Consider the following 24,512-nt stretch of genomic DNA (forward strand, 5'->3'; position numbering starts at 1 on the left):
AATGGCACATGCTAAGTAGCTACTTCCCATGATGGCTTTCCCCAAAAATTAAAGGAAATTTTCTAACTGGCAAGAGTAATTTCTTCTGCTGAAAGACAAGAAGCAGTAGAGGAGATGGTGCTGGGAATACTGGTAATATAGAGATCAGTTAACTTGTAAGATGAGGCAAGGGTCTTGAATTCCTTAAGTTCAGAATTTGAAACAATCTCAGTTCTGTGCCTGTGAAATTAAGATCAGTGCCATTCAGTCCCAAGGTGTTGGAAAGAGTAATTCTTTGTCTTATCCTGTTGTGTAATGACAGAGAAAATCTGCACACTCATATGTGCTGCATTGCTTTATCACATGTTTTCTGTAAGGTGAGTGAAAAATCTGCTTGTTGGTTTAGTCTCCATTTTTCCTACTGATTCTATTCCAACATCTGTCTTCAGTTAGAAGACAACAGATCATAGTATGGTTTGTGGGTTTGGGTTTTTCTTTCCCCAAACCTGACTTGGAAATGGCATTTTGTCTATTGTTTCATATGTGGGTTGGGCATCCCTCGCTGTGGTAAAGGAGCATATATCAGAGGTGAATCTGGAAAAGCTACCTAATGTGTAGCTGTGTGTCTGTTAAAGCTCTGTGTCTCTAACCCTTTGCCTGTTTAGATTCAAGCTGTTAAAAAAAATCCAGTCTTTCTGTTTGTACATGGATTTTATATATAAAGCATGGCTCAATTTGTAAGCAAAGCCATCCACAACAAAACCACACAATCTTTTTCATAAAGGTCCACAGTATAGTTTTACAGGGATCAGAATGGCATGCACAGGATGGGCTCTCACTAGATAGGAAAGTAACAGGAACTGGTGGTGACTGCAGAGTGGCAGAGACAGTGTCAGCAGCCAGCCTGAGCTTGCTACTGCTGCAAATAATTCCAGATCATTCCAAAGGACAGTTTTCCAAGCAGCTTCTGTAAGAAGCAGAAAGATTGATCCACTTAGAACAAACATGGAGCATTCTGGTGTGTCCATAGCTGGCAGTGTGATACACTCCTGTCTTGTTGCAAGTTAAGCTGATTTTTTTCTGTTGGCTTCTTTTTTGCCTCTCCCCGAATTTTGCCCAATAGGGTATATTTTCCTATGATTTTGAAGGTTATTATGGTTCCTACTTTTTTATTAGTCTCACTTATCTAGACTGGGATGAGGGAAGTTTCCCTTTGAATTCAAATTGGATCATGATGTTGGTGTTGGTTGTTGTACAGCCTAATGGTAACAATATTAACTTGATTTTGGTAGGTTAAGGGCAGTTAATCAGGTAGCTGGGTTTTTTTCGGTTTTTTTTTTTTTTTCCATGTAACATTAAGCTGCCTCTGAAGATAGTATGGTCTGTTAGAAGAGGGCTTTGTAACCTTGGACTTTCCATAGCTGTTATCTGAGTGGGAGCCATACCAGACAAGGCAAACTGTGTTTGCACCATTTTGAAAAAAATTGAGATGTTTCACTGGTTACAGTATTTTGGGTGCTACTGCCTTTTCCAAAGCATAGTATTCTCTTTGTATATAGAAGCTTGTTAAGCTGGTACAAATGTACTTATGATTGTGCTGCTGTGAAAGTTTGGGTAATTCATCCAATCACTACTGGTAAGAGTAGTCAGCAGTGACACTGGGACCAGTCCAGAATATTCAAACTGAATGCAGATGTGTGGTTAGGAACACAGGATCATTTAGGATGGAGAAGACCTCCAACATGATCAAGTGCAAGCATTCACCCAGCAGCCTGTGTTAACCACTAACCCATTCCCCAGGCTCATCCATACATCTCACACACTTCCAGGAATGATGGCCTGTGCTGCTCCTCAATTTCATTCTAAACCTCTCCTTATGAATGAATGGGTCACTTACCATAGCTGGAAGGCTTTTGACAATTTGAATGGTGGGTTTCTGGGCACTATCATATTTATGTGAAAATGTTTCTCTTTGAAAAAAGTTCATTCAACAATGATTCAACTTTGGTTTTTATTCAAGAATTCCACAGAAGGAAATCCTCAGGCTTGTATTGTGCAGAGGTTATAAAATAAACCTCAGAGTGAAATAATGAGACTGCCAAGTGTTCCCATGGGTGTTTTGAACCCTTATGGGAATGTTGTTACAGTCTTGACAAAGATACACAGAGTAGTGGTGGCTTCCCCATCCCTGGGGACAGGACTTGGAGCAACCTGGCCTAGTGGAAGGTTCCCAGCCATGACAGGGGGTGGAATTGGATGGTGGTTAAGGTCCCTTCCAACCCAAACCAGACTGATTCTGGGATTCTGTGCACCACTGAAGAAGTTGCAACAGGGTTTTTATAGCAGACTGAGAAAGGTGTGTTCATCCAGGAGGTAACAAGTCTGACTTGTCCAGGAGCACATCACTGAGAGGCCCAGAGCCTGTAGAACTTCTGCAGCATGTGTCTGTGCAAGAATTAAGTAGGTGTTATTGTATTAAAATATGAAAACAGATAAAGAAGAGATAGGAAAATAAAATCCAGCTGCAGGATTAGTCCTCTGTTCCTCTTCCTAATTACCCTGACTTTGAAAGCAGAATTCTGTTGTGTAGTTTGTTATGCTTTGCTCATGTTTTTATTTTTCTTATTGTTTTTTCTAGGCCTTTTGTCTAGAGGCTATTTTTGCAGAGTCTGTGGTGTTGATTGTGGCCTGTGAGATTGCATTTGGAATGGGAGGGAGGGCCCTGGTCAGTAGAGCCTTTTGGGGAAGGGATTGCAGATGACTCAGGACACCTGGAGCTGGTCTCTGGCCTCCAGGTGTTCATGCAAGTCAAGATTCTAGTATTGTGTCAAGAATCTAGAGCTTGTTTCAAGAGCTCTTTCCATTTCAGAAAAATTCCTGGGTTCAGAAGAACAGTTTTGGGTTACTAGCTTATCCTGGATGTGGAATTACGCCTGAGAGTTTTGTGTTTATATTTGTGTTCATCTGTCCTTTAGCTTTAAAAGAAAGCAGATTTTTAGGATATAAACAGTCTATTAAAATCTTATGATTTGCATTCCCATCTTAAATGGATGAGTCCTGAATGCCTAATAAACCCTAGTGATCTTTTTCCACATCTTCCTTCTGTGAACTCACGTTGGCCCTTAGCTCTCACAGTGTGACTTCAGTGGAAAAAAATCAGAAAGTCAGCTTGGAAAAAGATGTATCAATAAGTGAGAAGGAAAAATTCCAGCTGAAGCAAGAGGAAAAACTGAGTTGCTAGAGGATTTATGTGTTTAAGGCTTTAATTGCAACTAAGAAAAATAATCAGGCTGTGATTTTTGTTCTGAGTTTGTTTCATAAAAAAGGTGTGTTAAAGTTGAAATAGTTAATTTTTCCTTCATTTGGGTGATCTTTGGTGTTGCTACCTATACAAGCAAACATTGATATTTTCCCAGCAGTCTTGCAGAAGTATAGGAATAATTTCTGGCAGCTGCCATATAATATAGATAATTTTCTTTGGTCCTGCTGGTAGACTTATCTCTCACAACAAGTTGTTGAATCTTGCATCTGGTAAATCTTTCAAGCCTCAAAGATAACTATTAATATTTTGCAAATTATTGCTAGATATATTAGCATGCAGATAACTAAAGTACACATAAGCACTGCTGTGGGTGCAGAGCTGACCTTGGCCACAGCTGCCTGGCCTGTGGGAGCTGGTTGTGTTGCTGAGGCAGCAAGGGAAGCATGTCACTCCTTTGTCAGGAACAGGGGTTGGAGCAAGGAGTTATGTCCAACTAGAGGCACAAAAGAGGCACTTGCAAAGCAGCAAGGAAAAAAAAAACCAACAGGGAGAAACCTGAAAGAAAAGATGGACCACAAAAAGCTCATCGAGAGGAAGTCGTAATGAGTTTAACTTCAGTGGAAAAACAGCCCTAGAAGAAGGGAAGGGATTGGTTCAGTAGCTGCAAGACACAAAGAAATGGTGACTCACAGGAAAAGTTTTGAGGATTGAATAGCACTGTCATATTTATGTGGTCTCCCTTAAATGATGTTATTTAATTTAATTGCAAAATAAAATTTATTTACTTGTTGCTGCAGAATGGAAGTAGTACCAGATTCTCTTGTACTCCACAGCACAGTGTCTGGAACTCTTTTCCAGCAACAGTTTTGCTGTATTACTGATGATTTTTCAGTGATGAGAGAATGACCTGGGAGAAGTTTAGGGATGGAACAGATAGATTTATTTAGCATTAATGGAAGAAAAGAGACACACCCATCCCTCCCCCCTGAAAAAAATACCCCAACAACAAAACAAACTCAAACATAAAAACAAGGAAACAAAGCAAAACCAAGAAACAGAATTTTATAAGGAACTTTCTTATAAATGTATGTCAGTGTGATTCTGGTACAAGTCTATAACTTGTGTGTATGTCACATCTTTTACCTGCATGAGAAATACCTGTGAAGGAGAGTTTCTGGCAGTCCATATCATGGTAATTGGTACTTTTGTGCTATAGCTATGAATTCAGCAACATCCCAGCAAATAACTGGACTTTAAGGAGGAAAGACTTGGAACCCTGTTGTGTTTTGACTATTACAATCCTGTTTGGAGGAGGCAGGAACCAGCCTTTTCTCTGTGTTATTGAATTGATAGTTGCTTGTTGAGATCTCTCCACAAGTCCATAAAGTGCTGTCTGGCCCCAAGTCCATGTCAGGATTCTGGTTTTAAAGGGAGGTTACTGGTATCATATCTCCCAGTAAATACCCCAAGGCAGGTGTAGCTGACTGTGACAAAGGTAACTTCTGGCATATTTTTCATCAGGGATTGGATAACTGGAATAATCTTGCATCATTCAAATTTCAGGCTTGGTTCCAGGTATTGGCACACAGCATGGGCATCACTCCCCTGTCCCTTTTCCCCACCCATGTTAATTTTGGTTGACTGGTATTTCAAATGTTTTACAGCAAGTTGATGAAAACTCTGCAGAGGCTTTTTATTTTTTAGAGGAACACTGACTGCTTTGATGGCCAGTGCTTGATTCAGGTGGCACCACCTGCTGTAGCATCATTTGCTAGTTCTCTTCTGCTGTTTTTTGTAGTCTCTTGTTTTTGTCTATCCCTGTATTTCTGGCACTGGGAATTGAACTGGATATTTCACAAAATAAGCTGGATATTTGCCAAAGATGAGTGACAAACAAAGCCTAGGGCAGGCTGTGTGGCTGGAACAGGGACCTTGGGCATGGAATGGGTACATAGGTTGCATTAGGAAAAAGGAAGAGAGTAAGGGACAGAGTTGAGATATCCCCACTGGCAGGGACAAAGGCAAAGCCAGGGAAAGCCAGAGTGGGGCAGAAAGCCAGGAGTGATTGCAGTGGACTTATTACTGCTTGCCCCAGAAATTGGGGGGCATTTTTGTGTCTCCAGTGGGCATTGGAGGTGAGGTGCATCCCCTGACTTCTGCCTTTTTGAAAGAGGAGGGCAGGGTTCTGTTGTTTGTGCACCAGCCCCAGCTGTTTCCATTGCTCAGGAGAAAGCAAGTTTGCTGTTATCTCTGTGCCAGTGATAAAGCTGAATGTAAACCTGTGCTGGAGCAGTTGAAAGGAAAGCTGAAAAGAACAACTCCCAGAGCAGGCAGGCTGAGAGTGGGAATGGGAATATATTATGGTTGACCTGCTAGTGCATATGCCTTTGTTTTCAAAGTGAATACTTCAGCATTTGGTGCACTGTACTGGGATTTAGGTGTTTGGTCTTATAAGGACCCTTGGAATGTCTGGGGAATAGCAAGTTGTAGGTATATGACTGTTGCTTAAAAGTAAGGCTGGTTATGTAGCATTGAAGAAGTTTAAAGGCAAATTTTTACTCTTGCTCTTATAAATAGTTATATGAAATTAAAATCCTGAGTAGATTGCTGTTGCTTGCAGCATAATTGTGGGTAAAACAAGAGCAAGCATTGAGTATTTACAGAAGATTAGAAGTTCTTGCAAATTTAGGAAACATTACCCCTCTATTTTATTTGAAGACTCATCTTGCTCAGGACACCATTCTATTAATCCAAAAGACAATAACCAAATGGGTGGAGGAGGACTGAGCAGCATGAGGTATCAAAACAAAAAGATTGTACCCAGAATGGTTCATGTCCTGTTCCAGTTCAGCCCAAAGATGAGCAGGGTAGAACTGGGAATGATTCAGTTATGAAAAGGGGTTTTAAGCATGAAATAATATTATTTGTAACAATTAGGGGGAATAGTTTTACTCTGAGTTCTCCCTATCTCTCTTTCTCTCCTTTCATAGCAGGCTTAGAGTGGCCTTGCAAATTTGGAAGGGAAGACTGTCTGGGTTTTTCACTGTCAGTTTAGATCACCGTAATGTAATTCTGTCTAACACATGAAGAGCCTTTTGCTTGGCCTAGTAGAGATTAGGAATTAGTGCTTGTCTGTGGATATGCTGAGCCCCTGTTGCATGTGCTATGAATAGGACAAAGGGAAGGCAGTGCTTAAATAGTGAGGGTCCGGGCATTGCTTTTCCAAAGTGGCAGTTGGAGTCAGATATTTACTTTAATGCTTTTTCAGAGGAACTGTTGCCAAACTGAAGGTGGGTTTTTTTCACTTTTAAATAGTTCTGTCCTGCTCCAAACAAAGCACTTGCCTCCCTGCAAGTTTCAGGCTTTTATTCTTTCAAGTGTTTTGTTTGTTGCAGTAACGCTGACTTTTCTCAGTTTTCAAGCTGCTTATTGCAACTGAAATATAGAAATAAAGACAAATAAAATGTACAGCATTAGAGGGTCTTGTGAAGCCATGTGACTTGGGAAACTGGAATTCAGAGCAAAACATACCAGAGCTCATAGAAGTTTATAAAAATGGAGCTCTGGCATTCTCGTGAGTCTTCGTTAGCCAATAAACATTATGAACTGAGGAATCTAAAATCTTTCAAGGAGCCTTGAATGACTTTGCTGAGGTTTTTTTAATATAATATGTCAAATCAAAGTAGTTAAGCAAGATTAAAAAGAACTATAACCCAAACAAAATGGACAAAACCAAATGTCTGTTTACATTTTTGCTTAAGTTGCAATTTTTTTGCTCCTCCCCTGAAAAGTGGCACTGGGGAGGTGTTGTTTAGTTTGCCACTGGTTTTTTGGGTTTTTTTTGCCCTTCATTTTCTATATATATTTATCTCATCAATGTGAACAGAAGTGGTTGTTGTCATCTTTATAAACTACTGTAAGCAAGTACTTAAATTTTGACCTGCAAAACATCAGCTTAAGAGTAGCTGGAGGAGGGTCCTAGTGGGTCTGGTGACAGGTTTGAACTGAGGGACACAGTTTACTTCACATTAATTGTCATATACTGAGAAAATGTAGAAAAAGGTAAGTTTGGGACTTGCAAATCCCTTTTCTTTTTAAGCTAGGTGATGTATAGTGCATGAGAGCTGCTGGCAGCATTTTTGTAAAAAAATTGCCACGTGTTCACTTTACATTTCAGTGGCCAATGGAGAGAGAACAGGAGACTCTGAAAGGTAAACAAAAGAACTTCAACCCAGTAGCCAAAGGACAGCAAAGTGAAAGTTTCCATTTGAGGAACAGAAAGAAAATAATGCATGCTTTGTCCTGCAGTATCTCCAAAATCCTCATTTCTTGGGTTACTGGGGTATCAGCAAGCTTTGAGAAGAGCCTCTCAGCTCACTAATCGTGCAAGATTTTTGTTCTCCTGCAGTTTAGAATGGCAAGCAGTGCTGCAGCTCTACTGTGAAAGCACCTGGGAGTGGCAAGCACACAGTGTGATGGTAATGTAAACTAAAAAGCAAGTTCAGATCAGCATAAAGAGCCAACATTGAAATTTGAAATTCTCACTGCAAGTAAGAATCCATTTTTCACTGTAAGGATAGTGAGGTATTGGATAAGCTGCTCAGAAAGTTTGTGAAAGGTTTTCAAGACCTGCGTGAGGAAAAGCCTGAATGCCCTGGTCTCACCCTGCTTTGAGCAGGCCTCAGAGGCTCTGACCTCCACATGTTGCCAGATATTCTGAATTTCTGTGATTTCTGTGCTGTTCCCACTTCCCAGGCAATGTATTTGGAATCTTTGTTTTCTGAATCACTTTTTCCATTCTTGAGTCAAACCAGTGTTTTGCTTTACTGTGAAACTGGGAGATACTGTATTTTACTTTATCCCTCATATTTATTCTTTGTGAAAATGTTTATTGACTCCCCAAGGCCAGGAACCTGAAATTTGCTTCTACTCCTTAAAAATTCTCTTCCTTTGCAACTTCTTGAAAGCCAAGTTTATGTTAAATCAGATTTCTCTCACAGTGCAAGCGGAAGGCAGACTCAGACTGGTTCTCTGTGGCTTCCTTCTGCTTTGTTTTTGAATTGATTTTATTAAACTGCCCATTGATTTTTTTTTTTTTTTTTTTTTCTTCCTCACCTCTGAAAAGGCATTTGTTTTGTCACAGCACTTGATATCCAAGGATCACAGCATTCTGAACAACTTGAAATGAAATAACACATCCATTAAAAAAAAAATAAAATAAATCAAGATGCTGTGTGTGCACAGCCAGGGCAACCAGGAGTATTTTGCTGGTCAAGTCACCAAGTCTGCAGCAAATCTAAGAGCAGAGCTTGAGTCTCTTTAGTGGAGGATTTTGTTTGGTTTGTTTTTTTTTTTTTTTTTTATCCGTTAAATCTCATTTTCTCAGTGTCCCTGTGTAAAATCAGCAGCTTTTCCTCACTCTGCAGTCAGAAGGCCTGATGCTCCTTGTTCACACTAGAACTCTGTCCACACCAGTAAGTTGCTCCTGTTCTTCTTACCTGTTCTGCATGCCCCTTGTGATAGGCTAGGAAGGGCAGTATATATTCTTTGCTAGCTGATGGTTGCATAATTTTATTGTCAAAGTGCCCAGGAAATAAGTCTTTTAAACACTCACATTTGCCTCAGAGCCCTGTGCTGGTCTGTCATTTTCCTTGAATATCAAGTCCTTGAATATCAAGTCAGCTCTTCTGTTCCTGCAAGACCATTGCCCTCAATAAACAATGTAGGTTACCAGGAGAAAGGTGGGTGGTGTTGCACCCACCTGGGACCCTGTATTTTATACCACCCAGATCCTGTGTGAGACTAGCACATATAGTCACTCACCTTGCTTCCACCACCCTCTCTTCTTCACAATATCACTGAGTGGTTGGAGCTGGGGATTAGTGTCTAGGCTTGGGTAGACTTTTTCTTTCTACCTATAATTCTCTGATTGGGTATTTACAGTGAGCCTCTGAAGATGGTGGGGCTGCATTAAGCACAGCCAAGAGGCAGAATTTAGCCTACAGAATCACTTCTTCCCAGCACTGGTGTGTGAATGGGGAAGATAGGTGTCTGATTTCCACATCCCTGGAACTTTTCTTTTTCATGGCAAGTAAGTAAAAACTAGTGTCAAAGTCACTGAGACGTAAGCAATGTGGACTCATGTTCAGTCACTTCTTTTTTTTATTCTCTTAGCAGAACTATATCTATATAGTTTGACTCCTAACTTCAGTTTAACAGAGATTTTCTGTAGAAATGCAAATGTTCTGTTGGAAGATCCCCTGGCGAGCCACAGCGATAGCTGGAGAGCTGGGACACGTATCCTGCTTTGGCTGAGAACCTCAGTACTCTGGCATAAAAGTATCCTGCATCCTGAATCCTCTTTTGCTTGCTTTTTCTAGTGTGATGCAAAGTATACCCCCCAGCCCTTTTCCCTTAATGCCACTGGCAAGGGATGTACTGAAATGGATGCTTTCAGGGGGTAGCTCTTTTGTGGTATTCTCTGACTTGAATGTGTGGGATAAGCACCCAGAGTACAAAAAGGGTGCTTATTTGTACAGTTTTAGAAATCTGGAGTTATATTTAACAGGAAATAAAATCACAGCACACACTCTGGAACATACTTGGGTTGCTTTCCAAATAAGGCTTTTGGTTTCTGGCTGGAAAAATAGGACTCTCTTATAACAACAGAAAATACGAATAGACTAGAAGAAATGCTTTGCAAAATCCCAGCTCAGCCGAGGGTAGATGTGCCAGGAAAGACCAACCTTTTTGCTCCAGTAGTTCAAGGTGCAGTTTCCTTTCACTTCCCCAAGAACTCTGGGGTGAAGTAATCATAGAAAGCTTCTTAACTCCTCACCCTTGCCTTCACATGGGTGAGCATGTTCAAAAAAAACAAGCCCCAAACCAGTTCAGTGTTAGTTTTCTCTCTGTTTGATGTTTTTGCTGCTCCCATTTGTGTCCTCCCTCAGACTGGTGATATGAGCTGCCAGTCTGATAAGGCATGGAAACTATGCACTGCCCAGTCCTTTACCCCTTCTGCCACCCTTTGGTGCTGTCCTTGGGAGGCTTCTTTTTCAGTTGTTTTAGCAAATCATGAAATTGGGGCCTGTTGTAATGCTGCCAAAATAGGGTTGCTTGAGAGAGAGTGGTAGGTGAGTGTTTTCAAGGGGTTGGGCACCTTCTTCTGTCTCTGTTCCCCTCAGCTACCAAAAATTCATGCACCTGGCTTATGGAAGAGCCATTTTACATACATCTCCATGACAATTGTATTTTTAAATTATTTTTTAATGTGAGATTGCATTTTTGGGTAAGTAAGTAGACAGAACAGGCCTGAAGAAATCTGTACAAACCCCTCTCTGCCCATGCTCCATAGCCTCATTGAAGAAAAGGTGATGGAACAGAGATGGTTGATGTGCTGGTGGGAGCAGAAGGTTGAAATAAGCCTCCTGGTACCTCCTAAATGTGCTTTTGTCCATGCACAGGACACTTATGTACTTAATGTGGGAGGAAAAGTGAGCTCTTCCCCCCGCCATACACACACCTCTTTCCCTGTGGAAGATCCTCTAAGGAGAACAGTTTCCTTCAGCAGAAATCATTATTTGAGGGTGGCACAGAGTGAGGTGCTGTAGGCCTTCCAGTAGCTTCTGGGGCTGGCAGGCTTCCCTCCCACCACTTGCAACTGCAAATAAAGGAAAAGCAACAGGCAGAGGAAGATTGCCTGTTAAGCTGACCTGGAGAGGAAGCTGTGATAGAAGCCAGAAATCCATAATGATCTGGCAACCCATGGCTGCAGCAGCACAAAATAAAGCAAGAGAGGGCCATGCTGCTACCCCAGAGGCACAAGGTGGCATGTCCCCACAGAGGGCCCCTGCTAAAGCAGATAATGAGGTGGAGAGGAGGGAGAACAATGTTGGTGCCTTGGTGGGATGCTATAGGCTGGAGGTTGTGATGCTTCTGTGGTTGGTTCCCTGGCACAGGGGATCGTGGTACTTACTCATGTTAGAGTTAATTGGAAGTTAAGAGAGGAGCCTGCCTGCTTTGCACTGGGGAGATAAACACAAAGGAGCAAAAGCACCTGCAAAGCATCCTGCACCTTAAGGAATATTCTGAGTCCCAGATTACAAACCCTGCACTGCAGCTGCTGCCCAAAGTCTGGAGGTGCTGAGGTGTGCCCAGGTCACTGGAGCTCTGCTTTTGCATGAGCCACCAAATGCTTTGGTAGACACCAGCCTGCAGGTGGGCATCCTCAGCCCAGGTTTGTGTCAGAGCAGCCAGAGCCAGCTCCTGGAGCAGATATGACCTGGCAGCAGTGGTGGCTGCCTTTGGAGAACTCCATGGTTGGAGTGGTATTCTGCATCCTCACAGAGATGACAGGCTTTCTGAGGAAAGGCTGGGCTGGGGAGATAGATCACAGAGGTGCCTGAGCATGGAGTCAGGTCTTGACAACTTCTCTCCCCTGTTTAGCAGACTTCCTGATTTCACCCACAAGTGTATCTCTATTTATAGTTATAAATTGTTTGTATCAAAAAAATTCAAGTGCTTTGATGATGTCCTCCTAGCCATAAGATAAAAAGAAGAGAAATGGAAAAATCTACTCTTGTTTATTAATAAGTAATAATTTTACTAAAGGCTAAATACCATCCATGTTTCCATAAATATAGTTCATGAAATCCCTAAAATTTATTGCATGTAATTAAAAGCAGTTATCCCAAAGACCTCAAATTTTTGTGGTCAGAGCTCCACAGAGCAGCTTCTTTTGTTTTGTTTGCTAGGATCTGGGAGTGCTCTCTCTCAAGGTGGGAATGAGAAAACCAGACACTAAGTGTAAGTTATGAATGATGAGAAAGATTAATGCTGTGTAGGAAAGTGAGCTAATGCAAAAATCAGTTCAAATTCTGTGTATTTTTACAGTGATGGGACAGGGTTTTTTTTCCTTGGTTCCCTGAGAGTGCGGAGTAAATAATTAAAAAAATATATATTTCACAGAGTAATAAACATCATCTATGCAGGAAAGGAGGTTATTGTACTTCCTGGCTTGCCTTTCCCCTCCTTCACTCTTCCCCATTTCCAAATTAGAGACTGGAGTAAGAAGAGGGGCTTTCTTTTTTATTTTTTATTTTTACATTTCTGGGGGATAAGAGGGTGTGTTGTGGTTTTGGGGGTTTTCTGTGGTTTTGTTTATTTGTTTTTCTTTTCCCTACTCTTGCTCTTACCTTGCCCTTCGGCCCGCCTGCAGCCTCACTTCGGGTAGCTGCTGCTCTGACAGTCTGTGCAGGAGGAGGCGGATCAAGGCGCCACTTGGGGCTGGGGCCTCGCCGTCCCGCTCCACTCGGGGGACAGGGCAGGAGCCCCAGGTGTTCGCTCTCTTCTCTAAGCCGTGGTTTTCAGGCTGATCAGAGCCCTCAGGAGCCACTGCTCACTAACCCTGGTGAAACCGAGCTTGAGGGAAGCGGGTAATCCTGAGCTCTGAGGCACACGGGGTTAGGTATGGGCCCTGGGCGGTTCGGTGCTGCAGCAGCCCCAGCCCCCTGAGCCGCTGGCCGGGGTCGGGAGGCGCGTTCGGGGTGACTCCGCAGGGAAGGTGGAGCTATCAGCCGCGGAGCGGGCGGCGGTGCGGTCCCGAGGGCGCAGGGCGGGTGTAGCCACCCGCGCCTCGCTCTCCGTGAGCCGCCAGCACAGCCGCAGGCTCCCAGGCCGCGGGGCGTCCCCGGCGGCGCAGGGCACGCGTGGCGGGCTGGCCCCGCCGGGAAGGGGCATGTCCCGCTGACGTGCGGGCCGCCGATTGGCAGCGGCCCGGCCTATATAGGCCGCGGGGCGGGCGCCGCGCCGTTCTCCCAGGAGCGCTCCGTTTCTCCAGAAGGGCGGGCGAGCGGGCACCGGCCGGAGTGAGTCACGGGGGACGGGGGGCGGCCCCTCCGCCGCGGCCGCGGCGCCGACGTGGAGGCTGGCGGGGCTGCGCGGCCCGAGGCGGTCTCGCATCCTCCTCGGGGCACCGACGTTTCGGCGCTGTCTGCAAAGTCCGCGCTAACTTCCCGCCGGCCGGGCCGGGCAGGGCAAAGGCCGGCAAGGGAGGGCATCCGGCAAGGGAGGTGGGGAAAAGTCTGGCCCCGCGGCGCGGCCTCGGAGGGCGCTGACATGGCTGTGCCGGCCGGCAGCTGCTGCCGGCGTGTGGGGCCGGGCCGGTACGGAGGCCGGGCCCTGCGGCTGCCTGGGGAGGGGGCGGCCCGGCCGGGCCGAGGCGCGGCGTGCTTCCCGTCCTCGGTGGGACAGGGTTAGTGGCGCGGGCCGAGGCGGCTCCTCGCCCGTCCTGGCAGTCTTAGGGTTTGATTCCGATAGGAGTCAAAGCGGCCGGTGGCGACCGTTCGTCCGGTGTTGGTCGGCCCGCGGGGCGCCGGCGGCGGGCAGCCTAGCCTGCCCCGGGCCGTGGGGCCGAGCGCTCCGCTCCTGCCGTGGCTATAGAAGGACGAGCGCTCTGGCCACCGCCGGCGGGGGGAGGTGCCAGCGCCGGGCCCGGAGCTGGCCGTGCTCTCCGCCCTACCGGCAGCATTCCGGCCGCGGAACCGTGCTGGAGGCTGTCACTGGGCCCCGCGAGAGCGCCTGTTCCTCGCTCGCTTGCTGCGGCCGCCCCCGACCTGCAACCCGCAGGGCCGCTGGGGCTGCCGGAGCTGGGGCTGCAGCTGCCCCGTGGCACTGGCCGCGCCCCGTCCCGTCCCCGCACGGTGGTGGTGTGGTGGTGCGCTGGACGCGCCCCCGCCGCCCCCTCCCGCCCGGCCCCGCGGGGGGCGCGGTGACAGCGGGGCCCGCCGGGCCCTTTAAGGGCGCCGCCCCGCCCGCCGCCCCGCCCCCGGTGCCGCCAGTGCTGAGGTGGCGCTGGCTGCGCCGCCCGCCCGGCCGGGCCCGCGGGGCCTGCCGGCTCCCCCGCCCCTCGGCCGGGCAGCGCGGGGCCGAGCGGAGGGGCTGCCCGGGGGTCACGGTGGCGGTGCGGGCTGGGTGGGCTCCGGGCGCAGACAGCCCCGCGCGGGAGGCTCCCCGCGGCGGGGAAACCCTCTGCCGGCCCCGCTGAGCGGCACTGGCTCTGCCTGCCCCACCGGGCCGGCCTGCAGGACGCGGCCGGGTGCACGTCCTCGGTGGCGGGGCCGCCACAGGGCTCCTCCTGTCCGGGGCCCGACGTGGTGGAAGAGTAAACATGGGGGATGGGTCAGGGCTGCCCGCGGCCAGGGCTGCGGTCGTGTTGCACTCTAATGATGCGCTAAGTCGGGAGTCGCTGCAAAGAGAGACTGCATTCTGCCACACAGCAGCTGTCTGTCAGCGTGATTCCCTCGAAACCTGGGGGCCGGGGCCTCCAGCCTCTGAGGGAGCCCATCGGTTTTCAGAAAGCAAGTATTTTCGTCAGTGTCCACTCATCAACTGAGACATTGCCATGTCCTGTGCGAATATTTTACAGAGGACAGTGCCTACCGCAACCAGCCCAGCCCTGTTGCTTTGTGTAGTTCTCACTGCATGGCGTTAACAAAGTGATAATGTTTTTATTAAATATACTTTCAAATAACATGTAACTGGCATTTCTGTCCACAAGAATTGATTGTATTGGCAGTGTAACTCATGACTTTGCCTTTGTTTCACTGCATACAAATGTTTCCCATGTGATTAGGTCTGACTATTGCTGGAGGTTATTTTTAGGATGATTTCATTCTTTTTATTGAAGTGTGCTCTAGACTTCTGCAACTTCTTTTGGTGTACAAGGCCAACACTACAGGCAGTGTATCAACCAGGCTGTTTAAAACCTGTTGACCCAGTCAGCTACATGCTGGCATGACGTAGCTGTAACCTTAGTTGGAAAACCTAAGTAGGCGGCCAAGGAGGTGTAAGATCCAAATGCAGTGCTTGGACTGCTGGGTTTGATGTTACATTTAAAATACCTTTCTAATAGTTGCCTCTGATTTTGGCCAGAGATGAATCCCTGAGGCCTACAATATACCAGATGCTGGAGATGAGCAGTATTTGTTCTTAGCTTCTTGTATGGGTGACGAAGCAGAAATTCATATGGATAAATGCTGCCCTTTGATTTTGCATTGAATGTCTGGCTGCTCTCTGAGGTGGAGGCTGCAAGGAAGATCTCTGCAGCTGGTGTGTACACATTGAAACCAGCAGCTGTGCCTTGAGGTTGTGTCTTTCAAGTAGGTGCTATATTGGGTGTTGTTCACTGGTTTCTTATTCTCACCCTCCTCCTCTAAGGAGGAAAACACGTGTGAGATCAGCCAGGTGCTGTTTTCCGGAGAAATGGGAGTTATAAGCACATCTGTGCCTTTAGCAAGGCTCTAGCCAGAGCTTGACAGATGTTTGTGATGTCTAGGATGCCTCTCCCTCCTGCCCTCATTTGGAGCTTGCCATGAGGTGGTGGCACCCTCGTTAGTGACCCAACTGGAGGCTGGAGGAGCTGCCATGGAGTCTCCAGGCTGAGATAGTCTGGAACAGGTGCCATGGCAGTAACTTGCTTTCCTTGGAATCTGCAGCAGCTTGAGCAGTGCAGGCATGTGCCATGGACACGTAACCAGTCTTACTGTGGTGTAACCCTGGACAGCAAGGAGATTTCTCCAAGATCAGGTTACCAGCCAGCCTTTCTGTACACAGCAAATACCTCACAGAGATCTGCATTGCTGCAGCAGCTGTACTTCAGCAGCATGACTGGCTGTCCCAGTACCTGCTGCCTCATTCCAGGATTAATTGCAGCATTAGCTCTATTGCTCTGACAGCACAGTTTGTGCTGCCTTCTGTTAAAGGTATGTTGAAGTAGGGGAAAACAGTGGCCTTGGCTGAGGTGCAGATCAGGTCTGTATGACTCTATTGCATCACTGCTCTCCCTGTTCTTCCCTCCTTCTGTCACCATCAGCCTCCTTTACTGCATCACAGCTCTAGTATAATGTGAGACACTCCCTCAGCAACTCTGTGTTTTTAGGAGTGACACTGGGTTTGGGAGCCTTTTCTAACACATTGGAAGGTCAGAGATGGCAACTGTCACTTTCCTGAAAAGCAGTCAAGTTTGCTGTACTGAAGGTGGTCCAAGCAGCACTGCAGGGTGAATGTGGGAGAGGGGTCTCTTGTCCCATGAGCAGGCAGAGGTTCTGGGTTTTAGGAGAGTGCAAGCTCTGCAGAAGCACACAGAACAGCTCTGGGGGACTCTGGGTGTGGATATTTTATCACTGACAGTGCGTGTACTGTACTGGCTTTTACATTTTCACTTGTATTCCTAAGCTCTTTTTCAGTAAATCTGAAATCCAGATTCAGGAGATAGAAATCACTTCCCAGCAGTTTGTTTTTCTTCCTCGTTCTTCTTTGTCTACACGTTTAAAATAGTTCATGTAAACCAGTGTAAATTTTCCTTTTTCCAACTTTCAGATTTAGGCCTGGAGACAGAATTCAGTGCCTGGTGCATGATCTTGTTGCAGTAAAAACTGCAGAGCTGGACTGCCCAGCAGCTGAGTGTAGAGAGCCCTGTTTGCCTTAGTTTGTGAGGATGTCTGTGTTGATTCACCCAAGCTCCACTGAGCTACATTCCTAACTTGTGACTGATGGCAATGTTGTTGGCAGGTTTTCAGGTTGTTATTCTCTTCTGACTAGAGAAGGTCTTGCTTGCAACCCTGAAATTTCATGTCTTGAACATCTGTTATTAATTGACTATATTTTTTCGTGATATTGGATGGCTACTCTTGTAGCCAGTGTGGTGAAAGAGTAACTGCTCCAGACTTCCTGCTGTGAAGTTTGAGGCCATAGTGGCTCTGCCTGCAGAGCTAGTAAAGCGTGACAGGTGTCATGCGTGGGGAGATGCAACTGAGTATGAGAGTGTTTTGGATAAGGTGCAACTTTGAAAGGTACAGGTGGTGCTCTGTTGGAAGTTACAGTAAAAGGGGTGTCATGGTTTTCTGTTGTCTTGGATCTGATCTATTTATTTTAATTTTTTTTTTTTTTCTCTAAAGCAAAAGCTGGCAGGCTGACAAACAGGCAGCTTACAGGACGGACTCTCTGGCTACTGACCATTTAGCTGGTAAGTTCTTGTTTTAGGAGAGCCAAAGGTCTTGCTGTTGCTGAGCTTGCTAGAGTGGCTTTCTGAGTGGCTCAGAGTGGCTTTGTGAGTGTATTCCCAAGTCAGGCACCTAAATAAGTTTCTCATGAAGAGGCAGCTTTCTGGGTCCTTTCTCTTTTGTCTCTAGAGATATGCGATGGTCTTGAACTGACTGGCCAGACATTCACATACTCATATAAAAATTGCACACCATTATTAATTGATTAATGAGACTGTACTTTAGATTAATTAGACTATGTTTTAAAATTTGTTGTGTCCCCCTTTACTGTGGCCTTCATAGGAAGGAACTCTGGTTTTGGTAACCACTGTGTAGGGAGGGAATATGCCCTTTAAATTTCTGTCTGTTTCAACAAGGAAACTGAGCAGCCATGGGCCCTGAGGGTGCTTTTCAGGAGAATGGCTGGGAGAATGCTCAGTAACATATACTTTGTCTTCCTGGACTGACTTTGTGCATCCTAGGTGGTGTTGGTAATACTGTTACCACTTCCATCTCTTGCAGTGGCATACCCGGATTGTGTGTGGGTGGGAAGTCGACAATGAGCTCTGTGGCAGTTTTGACCCAGGAGAGCTTTGCTGAACACCGCAGCGGCCTGGCTCAGCAGCAAGTGAAAGGTGAGTTCCTGTGGTGTGCCTCTAGATCCAGACTGCACAGACCTCTTACCTGGTTCCCCAAAAGTGTGCAGTTTCCTTTCCTAAATTAGTGTTTTGCTAGATTCTAGCTTGCTACCCCCAGCAGCACGGTTGTGGTGCTGCACAATGCAGGACTGTGAGGAGACAGGCCTCAACACTTCAGAGAGTTTTGGCTAGCAGTACTGTCAGCCCTGGGATTGGGCACATGCAGGAGTGGAGCACTGAGCTACACGTGAGAGCCTCATGGATCAATGTGCTGGGCTGTCATTTCCACCCTTTGCTCAGCCAGGTGTTGGGGGTGGTCACTAACCATATGAACTGACTCAGAGATGGGTTTTGGCATCCATTCCCATCTGTGAGCTGCCCCATTTGGTATGGCTCAGTGCACAGTTAGTCCAGCATAATGTACAGGCATACAGGCTTTCCCTAGACTTTGCCCTAACTAGGTCCTCTGCCTTTTTCCTGGACTTAGGTTTGTCTTATCTCCTTCTGACCTGCAGTATTGCTCTGGTCCTTTCACTTCTGTCTGCACAGCCTGTTTTCCCCTAATTGAACCCCTCCTGACAAAGTTGGCAGTAAGGTGCTGTTTGCTGCCACCATTCACTCCCTGCACCCCCTGTGCCAGCTCAGACAAGGCTGGTGGTTTGTGGCATCCACTGCAGTCTGTGCAATGCTGATGTCAGTTGTGCTCCAGACTTGGCAGCCCCATAGGCATCGTTTTAATAGGATTAATAGCAGGGCACAAGCCATTTGCTCTCCCTTGTTAGTGGTGCCTAATTGCAATTGCACTGCCTGTGAACAGGGGCATTTCTGCAGGGAAAGTGACTAATTTGCCCTGTTTGCTTTACTCCAGTTACAGCTTTAAACTCTGAAGAAGAGAATGATCCTCCAACCTACAAGGAAGCCTTCCCTCCACTCCCTGAGAAAGCACCATGTTTGGAAGCTGCCCAGGAGCCTACTGGTCCCTGGAGCAAAATTCGACCAATAAAGGCTTCTGTCATCACTCAGGTTGGTGGGAGTGGATGTCTTATCTCCTGTCTTTTCCCTGTTCCCAAAAGTAGGTGAAGTGAAGCATTCCCTGGAGTATGAAATCCTTGGTATGTCAGCCTCTTTGTTGTGTTGTACTCCTGGTATTGCAGCTGAGAGCTAGGACTGCTCAACAAATAGCTGAAGCAGGCCTGAAGGGAGGATTGCAGAATTCCTGTAGGGAGTGCTAATCCCCCTTTAGGAAGAGTCCTGGTGTGGGGCAGACTGGCTGCTGCAGTGCTCCTGCACTTTCCTGGGCACAGCTGGTTGATGTGCTGCACAAACCTGGGAGGTCAGCCTGCCACTAAAGTCCTGTATGGCCATGAGAGAGAGAGGAAGTGCCAGGCAAAAGCACACTGACAGCTTGCTGTGCTCTGTTGTGTGTCTGTGGCTGTGCAGGTGTTTCATGTGCCGCTGGAGGAGAGGAAGTACAAGGACATGAATCAGTTTGGAGAAGGCGAGCAGGCCAAGATCTGCCTTGACATCATGCAGAAAACAGGAGCTCACCTGGAGCTGTCTCTGGCAAAGGACCAGGGCCTTTCCATCATGGTCTCTGGCAAGCTGGAAGCAGTCATGAAGGCTCGGAAGGAAATTGTTGCTCGACTGCAGACTCAGGTGAGGGCAGCTAACTGTTTCTCACTTGATCCTTGCTCTTGCCCAAGACTCCTGAATGCTTTGAGACCCTTGGGTGTGTGTGCTTATAAGTCAAAGAGGTGTTATTAGATGACTAACTCAGCTTTGCCATATATTTTCAAAGCATACGATTGGCAATTTGGAATGGAAATGAAGCTTAAAATAGGGTTCAAAACTAATTACAGGCCATGGTGTTGCATGAAGGGTGGAGTCTTCAATCTGTGACTTTGTGCTGAGGTGCTGGAGCTGGCAGGGTACAGGCCCCTCACACAAAATTCACAGTGTGTGGAGAATGGAATGGTGCTTTCTCTGAAGTCCTTCAGAGAAGAATGTGAAGGGATGGGAGAAAAGTAGAGAAGAGGGAGTTCTGCCAAATGCTGAAAGCTTCAGGTCGGGGTTCTGAGTTGTGTAACTTGAGCCCCATTGGTAAGTAATTGCAGACTTCTTGTTTCAGTTGCTTCTCATTTCAGTCCTCTGCATTTTGATTTCTTACCTTCAGGTTCTTGAATTCATTATCAAAATGGTAGTTCTCATTAAGATCCATCACAGCCAGGTGTCATGGTGTGTTTTAAAGTGTCATGTCCAAGGTAGTTAATAGTTAATACCATGTCTGCTCAGTGCTGCTCAGCCCATGTGTCATACCTTGCCAGAGGGACCAAAAAGGGACAAACCCTACATAATGTGCATCTGGAAAAATAGCTTAGGTTCTACTACCACAGATCATGCCTCACTATCCTCAAATATCCCTTCTACTTGGCCCCAGGTCTGAAAGATGTCTGCATTTCAGCTTCTCCTAGGTTTGGCTGTATGTGAACAGGAAGTTGAAGAGTCACACTAAGTGATCTGGTTTTGGTTTGATTATTTCCTTTACCCTCGTATCTTTAATTGTAAGTGCCTAGTTAGTTAGTAGTTACATGTTCACTGGGATCAAGAGCATAGTAAGTTATGCTAACCTAAGCTCTCAGGTCAGTAAAAACTCATTGAGAAGAGAAGAAGTCAGAAATCCCTGTTACAAGCCAGCCCTTTAATGCTAAATTGAGGAAGGTTCAGGAGACCCCTCTTTTTTGAGAGGAGCCATCTAAAAGCAGCCCCTGAAGCAGTGTGTGCTGCTTTGAAGACACCTTAGCACTCAGTAATGGTAAGCATAATTGAACTCTCTGGCTGGTGGAATAACTTTCTGGTGTTGAATTTCAGTTTCCTAGGAGTCAGACTGTGTCTTCTTCTCTGTAGCCTTGGTAGCAGATATCAGAGTTCAGATAAACTCTACCCCAGAGCTGTCATCCCAATTGCTCTCTGGTGCTGAGAGTCTGTGAGAGAGTGGAGCATAGATACCTTCTCATCTGTGACTGAAGGCCTTTGCTTATTCAGAGTGCTGCTTCTGGGAAAACAGAAGACTTTATAGGGAATAGTGGGGTTTGCACTCCTGGAATACTGGCACCTTAGATCAACTCCTCTGGTGTAGTATCAGTCTTGTGCTAGATGGATGTGCTGGAAGGCATTGTGTTTACTCCTCAGGTGTAGCATTAAGCAGCATCTGAAAAGCTTTCCCTGTGCAGCAAGGGCTCTTACAGATGCTTGGCCTTTGTATTGCAGGCTTCAGCCACAGTTGCCATCCCCAAGGAGCACCACCGTTTTGTGATTGGAAAGAATGGTGAGAAGCTGCAGGACCTGGAGCTCAAAACTGCAACCAAGATCCAGATCCCCCGCCCAGATGACCCCAGCAACCAGATCAAGATCACTGGCACTAAGGAAGGGATTGAAAAGGCCCGGCATGAGATCCTGCTTATCTCTGCTGAGCAGGTACTTCAGTCCTTTGATCTCTCATGTCATTGTCTGAACAGCCATTTTGGTTCTTCATGGTGTATCAGATGTTTGTAGCCACCGTGGCTGCAGCCAGTGGTAACACTTAGTGTGAACAGAGGTGTATGCCATTCCACTGGCTGAACACTGCTTCCAGGGTCTGCACCTTCTGGTTCTCCCTTTTCCATGTCTAAAGTCAGATAAGCACTTTTCATATTTTGAAGTGAGCCACATTAGATGCCAGCTGAGATAAGACAGGTGATTAGAGTGGAATATCATAAATTTGGAACAGCAGTATTTGTAGATGAAAAGGGATGCAAGCTGGAAAGGGTGCTTGGGCTAGAGTGTCAAGCAAGCACTGGGAATTCAGCTATATGTGTCAGAGATGGTAATATCAACAGCAGTTTCCAGTGATGATGGTTGTGGATTCTTGCAGGATAAGCGTGCTGTGGAGCGGCTGGATGTGGAGAAAGTGTACCATCCCTTCATTGCTGGCCCTTACAACAAGCTGGTGAGTGAGCTCATGCAGGAGACAGGGACACGCATCAACATTCCTCCGCCCAGCGTCAACAAGACAGAGATAGTCTTCACAGGGGAAAAGGAGCAGCTGGCCCAGGCTGTGGCTCGTGTTAAGAAGATCTATGAGGAGAAGGTATGGATGGTCCCTAGAGCTTCCCATTTTCCCCCTACCTGCTCACAGCCCCTCTCCCCTTCTTGTTCTACTTCTGTGTATCCCTCAGTCGCATACTCCTCTTGTCAGCCCTTGCTCAGCAGCCCTTGCAGTACATGGACCTGGGCCTTACCATTTCTGTGTTCAGCAGAGTGGGACTTGGGCTGATTCTGCTGGGGATGTGGCAGATCTCCTGCTTTTTTGTGTAATGGAAATTAGCAGACTGCAAAAAGCTCTCTGGGTGCGTGTTTTCACAGGTGCTGCAAAGGAAGGAGGGAAGTGTGAAGGCTACAGTGTGGCCAACTGACAGTATCAAAATTGTTACATGAGTAGAAGTTGCTGAAAAGTAAATTTCACTTCAGTTTATTTTCCATTGCTAATGTCACTGTGAATATCCTTGTTGTGGGTTGTTGGTCTGTTTTTCCTCATGGTTACATCTGTATTTGTACCAGTCTGAATTTCAACACAGGTAATCAGCTTAGAGTGTGGTGTTGCATTACAGCACTGCCTGGGGACAACTGGGCATTGTGCAAGGGCAGGGGTGTATATGTGGTCTCTTCCATGTAGTGTCCCAGGGAGCTTAAACAGAATTTTTGTATTTCACCTGTAAATTTTTGAGAATAGGGCTTTCTGTAGGCTGGTCCCAAAGGTGATAGGGTACTGCAGAAACCCCTGTGCTTACCTTTGCTTTGATCTTTCCTGGGTGCTGAGCTTCACTGCATCTTGTGTCTCTTCCTTTCACTTTTACCCTTCCCTGCTCCCTTGTGATTGATGCTCCAGTGCCTCTGCTCCTACAGAAAAAGAAGACTACTACCATCGCTGTGGAGGTGAAGAAGTCCCAGCACAAGTATGTCATCGGCCCCAAGGGTAATTCCCTGCAGGAGATCTTGGAGAAAACTGGAGTGTCTGTCGAGATCCCACCCACTGACAGTAGCTCGGAGACGGTGATACTGCGAGGCGAGCCTGAAAAGCTTGGGCAAGCATTGACTGAAGTCTATGCAAAGGTATTGACCAGATGGGCCAGGCCTCCTTTGAAAGCCCCCAAATATACATCCCTGGGCACTGATAGGTGGAGGGGGGGTCCTCTCTGTCAGGCTGTAAGAGATGCAGCTTAGAAGTCAGTAATGAGGGTGCAGCATGGGAATTGGAAGTGATTTTTTTTTGTGAAGGCCTCTTCCAGTCTGTCCATCAAACAGCTTCTCTGTCTCTCAGGCCAACAGTTTTACCGTCTCCTCGGTCTCAGCCCCCTCTTGGCTTCATCGTTTCATCATTGGAAAGAAAGGACAAAACCTGGCCAAAATAACTCAGCAGATGCCAAAGGTATGGATGAACTACTTAATAGCTTAGCACCAGTTGAAGTAGAATGTGGCTTAATCCAGCTCACTCTTTGTAGAGAGAGAAATGTATTCTAGCATGGGTAAAACCAGGGGTGGAACTGACCCAAATCTTACAGTATTATGGGGAACTACCATATTCTACTGCTTCAAACACTTCCCATCCTATTTCACTTTCAAGCATTGAGTCCTTTAAAGGAAGCTTTATCTGTTAGTATTTGGAGAATTGATGTAGAAGGAGACCTGGAAATGCTGAGTTCAATGAGGCTTCTCCCTTGTGAGTTAGGTAGTATGTGGACGAAAACTAGGTGAGAAACTTCTCCAAAGCCCTTGCAAACTGCAGAACAGCACCAAAACGTTATGCTCTAGACACTGATACAGCGAAAAATTGTAGGTTGCCTACTTCTGAAATCATGTATACCCTTAATAGTAGGGATTGATGGTGTAGGCCTGACTGACAGCATTGACTTGGCCTGTGTCTTGGAAAATTCTTACGGTTTCCGTGCCTTGTGTCTCAAGGTTCACATCGAATTCACTGAAGGAGAAGACAAAATCACTTTGGAAGGACCTACAGAAGATGTGAATGTGGCTCAGGAACAGATTGAAGTCATGGTCAAGGATCTGGTAAGTTGGTGATACTAGTTATGGTATATAAGAAAGTGGGGAAGGTGGGGCAGCAGAACAGAGATGAAGTGTAGGTCATGTTTCTGGGTATCTTCACAGACTGAACAGTGCTTGCAGAAGGCAAGTTATGTGGCAGGTGAACAAAAACCTTGGTTATGATGCTTTTCTTAAATCATGAGCACATCTTTAGTCTTTTGATGCAGAGAAGAAAGATTCACTTTCAGTTACAGCTGGAGGGACACTTAAGTGCCTTTAAGTGTTTAACAAGCATGGTGCTCTCAGCTTGAAGCAGAGGAGTGTTCTGCTCTGCTCACTAGGAGGAGGAGTGCTTATAGCTGGCAGCTGGAGTCAGTGCCTGCACAGGCAGCAACAGAGGGGGCCTGCCCTGCCTAACCCTGTACAATTCTTTGTAGATCAACCGGATGGATTATGCAGAAATCAACGTTGACCACAAATTCCACCGACACCTCATTGGCAAGAACGGAGCTAACA

The 24,512-nt window shown here is 46.4% G+C and overlaps 1 protein-coding gene across 2 annotated transcripts in view; it reads left to right on the forward strand.

Annotated features, from left to right (window-relative positions):
* Positions 1-24,512, forward strand: part of HDLBP (high density lipoprotein binding protein) — a 38,553-nt gene that overhangs the window by 826 nt on the left and 13,215 nt on the right. Inside the window, exons 1-11 of one of the 2 annotated variants that reach the window (XM_079314814.1) lie at positions 12,968-13,107; positions 17,197-17,264; positions 17,803-17,915; positions 18,787-18,941; positions 19,359-19,574; positions 21,186-21,392; positions 21,829-22,044; positions 22,860-23,066; positions 23,275-23,382; positions 23,916-24,020; positions 24,434-24,512. In XM_079314814.1, the coding sequence (XP_079170940.1) occupies positions 17,840-17,915; positions 18,787-18,941; positions 19,359-19,574; positions 21,186-21,392; positions 21,829-22,044; positions 22,860-23,066; positions 23,275-23,382; positions 23,916-24,020; positions 24,434-24,512 (1,369 nt within the window). In that variant the 5' untranslated portion in view covers positions 12,968-13,107; positions 17,197-17,264; positions 17,803-17,839. Of the gene's footprint in view, positions 1-12,967; positions 13,108-17,196; positions 17,265-17,802; positions 17,916-18,786; positions 18,942-19,358; positions 19,575-21,185; positions 21,393-21,828; positions 22,045-22,859; positions 23,067-23,274; positions 23,383-23,915; positions 24,021-24,433 lie in introns of those variants that run through there. The other variant, XM_079314813.1, reaches the window with a different exon arrangement.

This window comes from Erithacus rubecula (assembly GCF_903797595.1).
Source record: "Erithacus rubecula genome assembly, chromosome: 11".
Lineage (NCBI taxonomy): Eukaryota > Metazoa > Chordata > Aves > Passeriformes > Muscicapidae > Erithacus > Erithacus rubecula.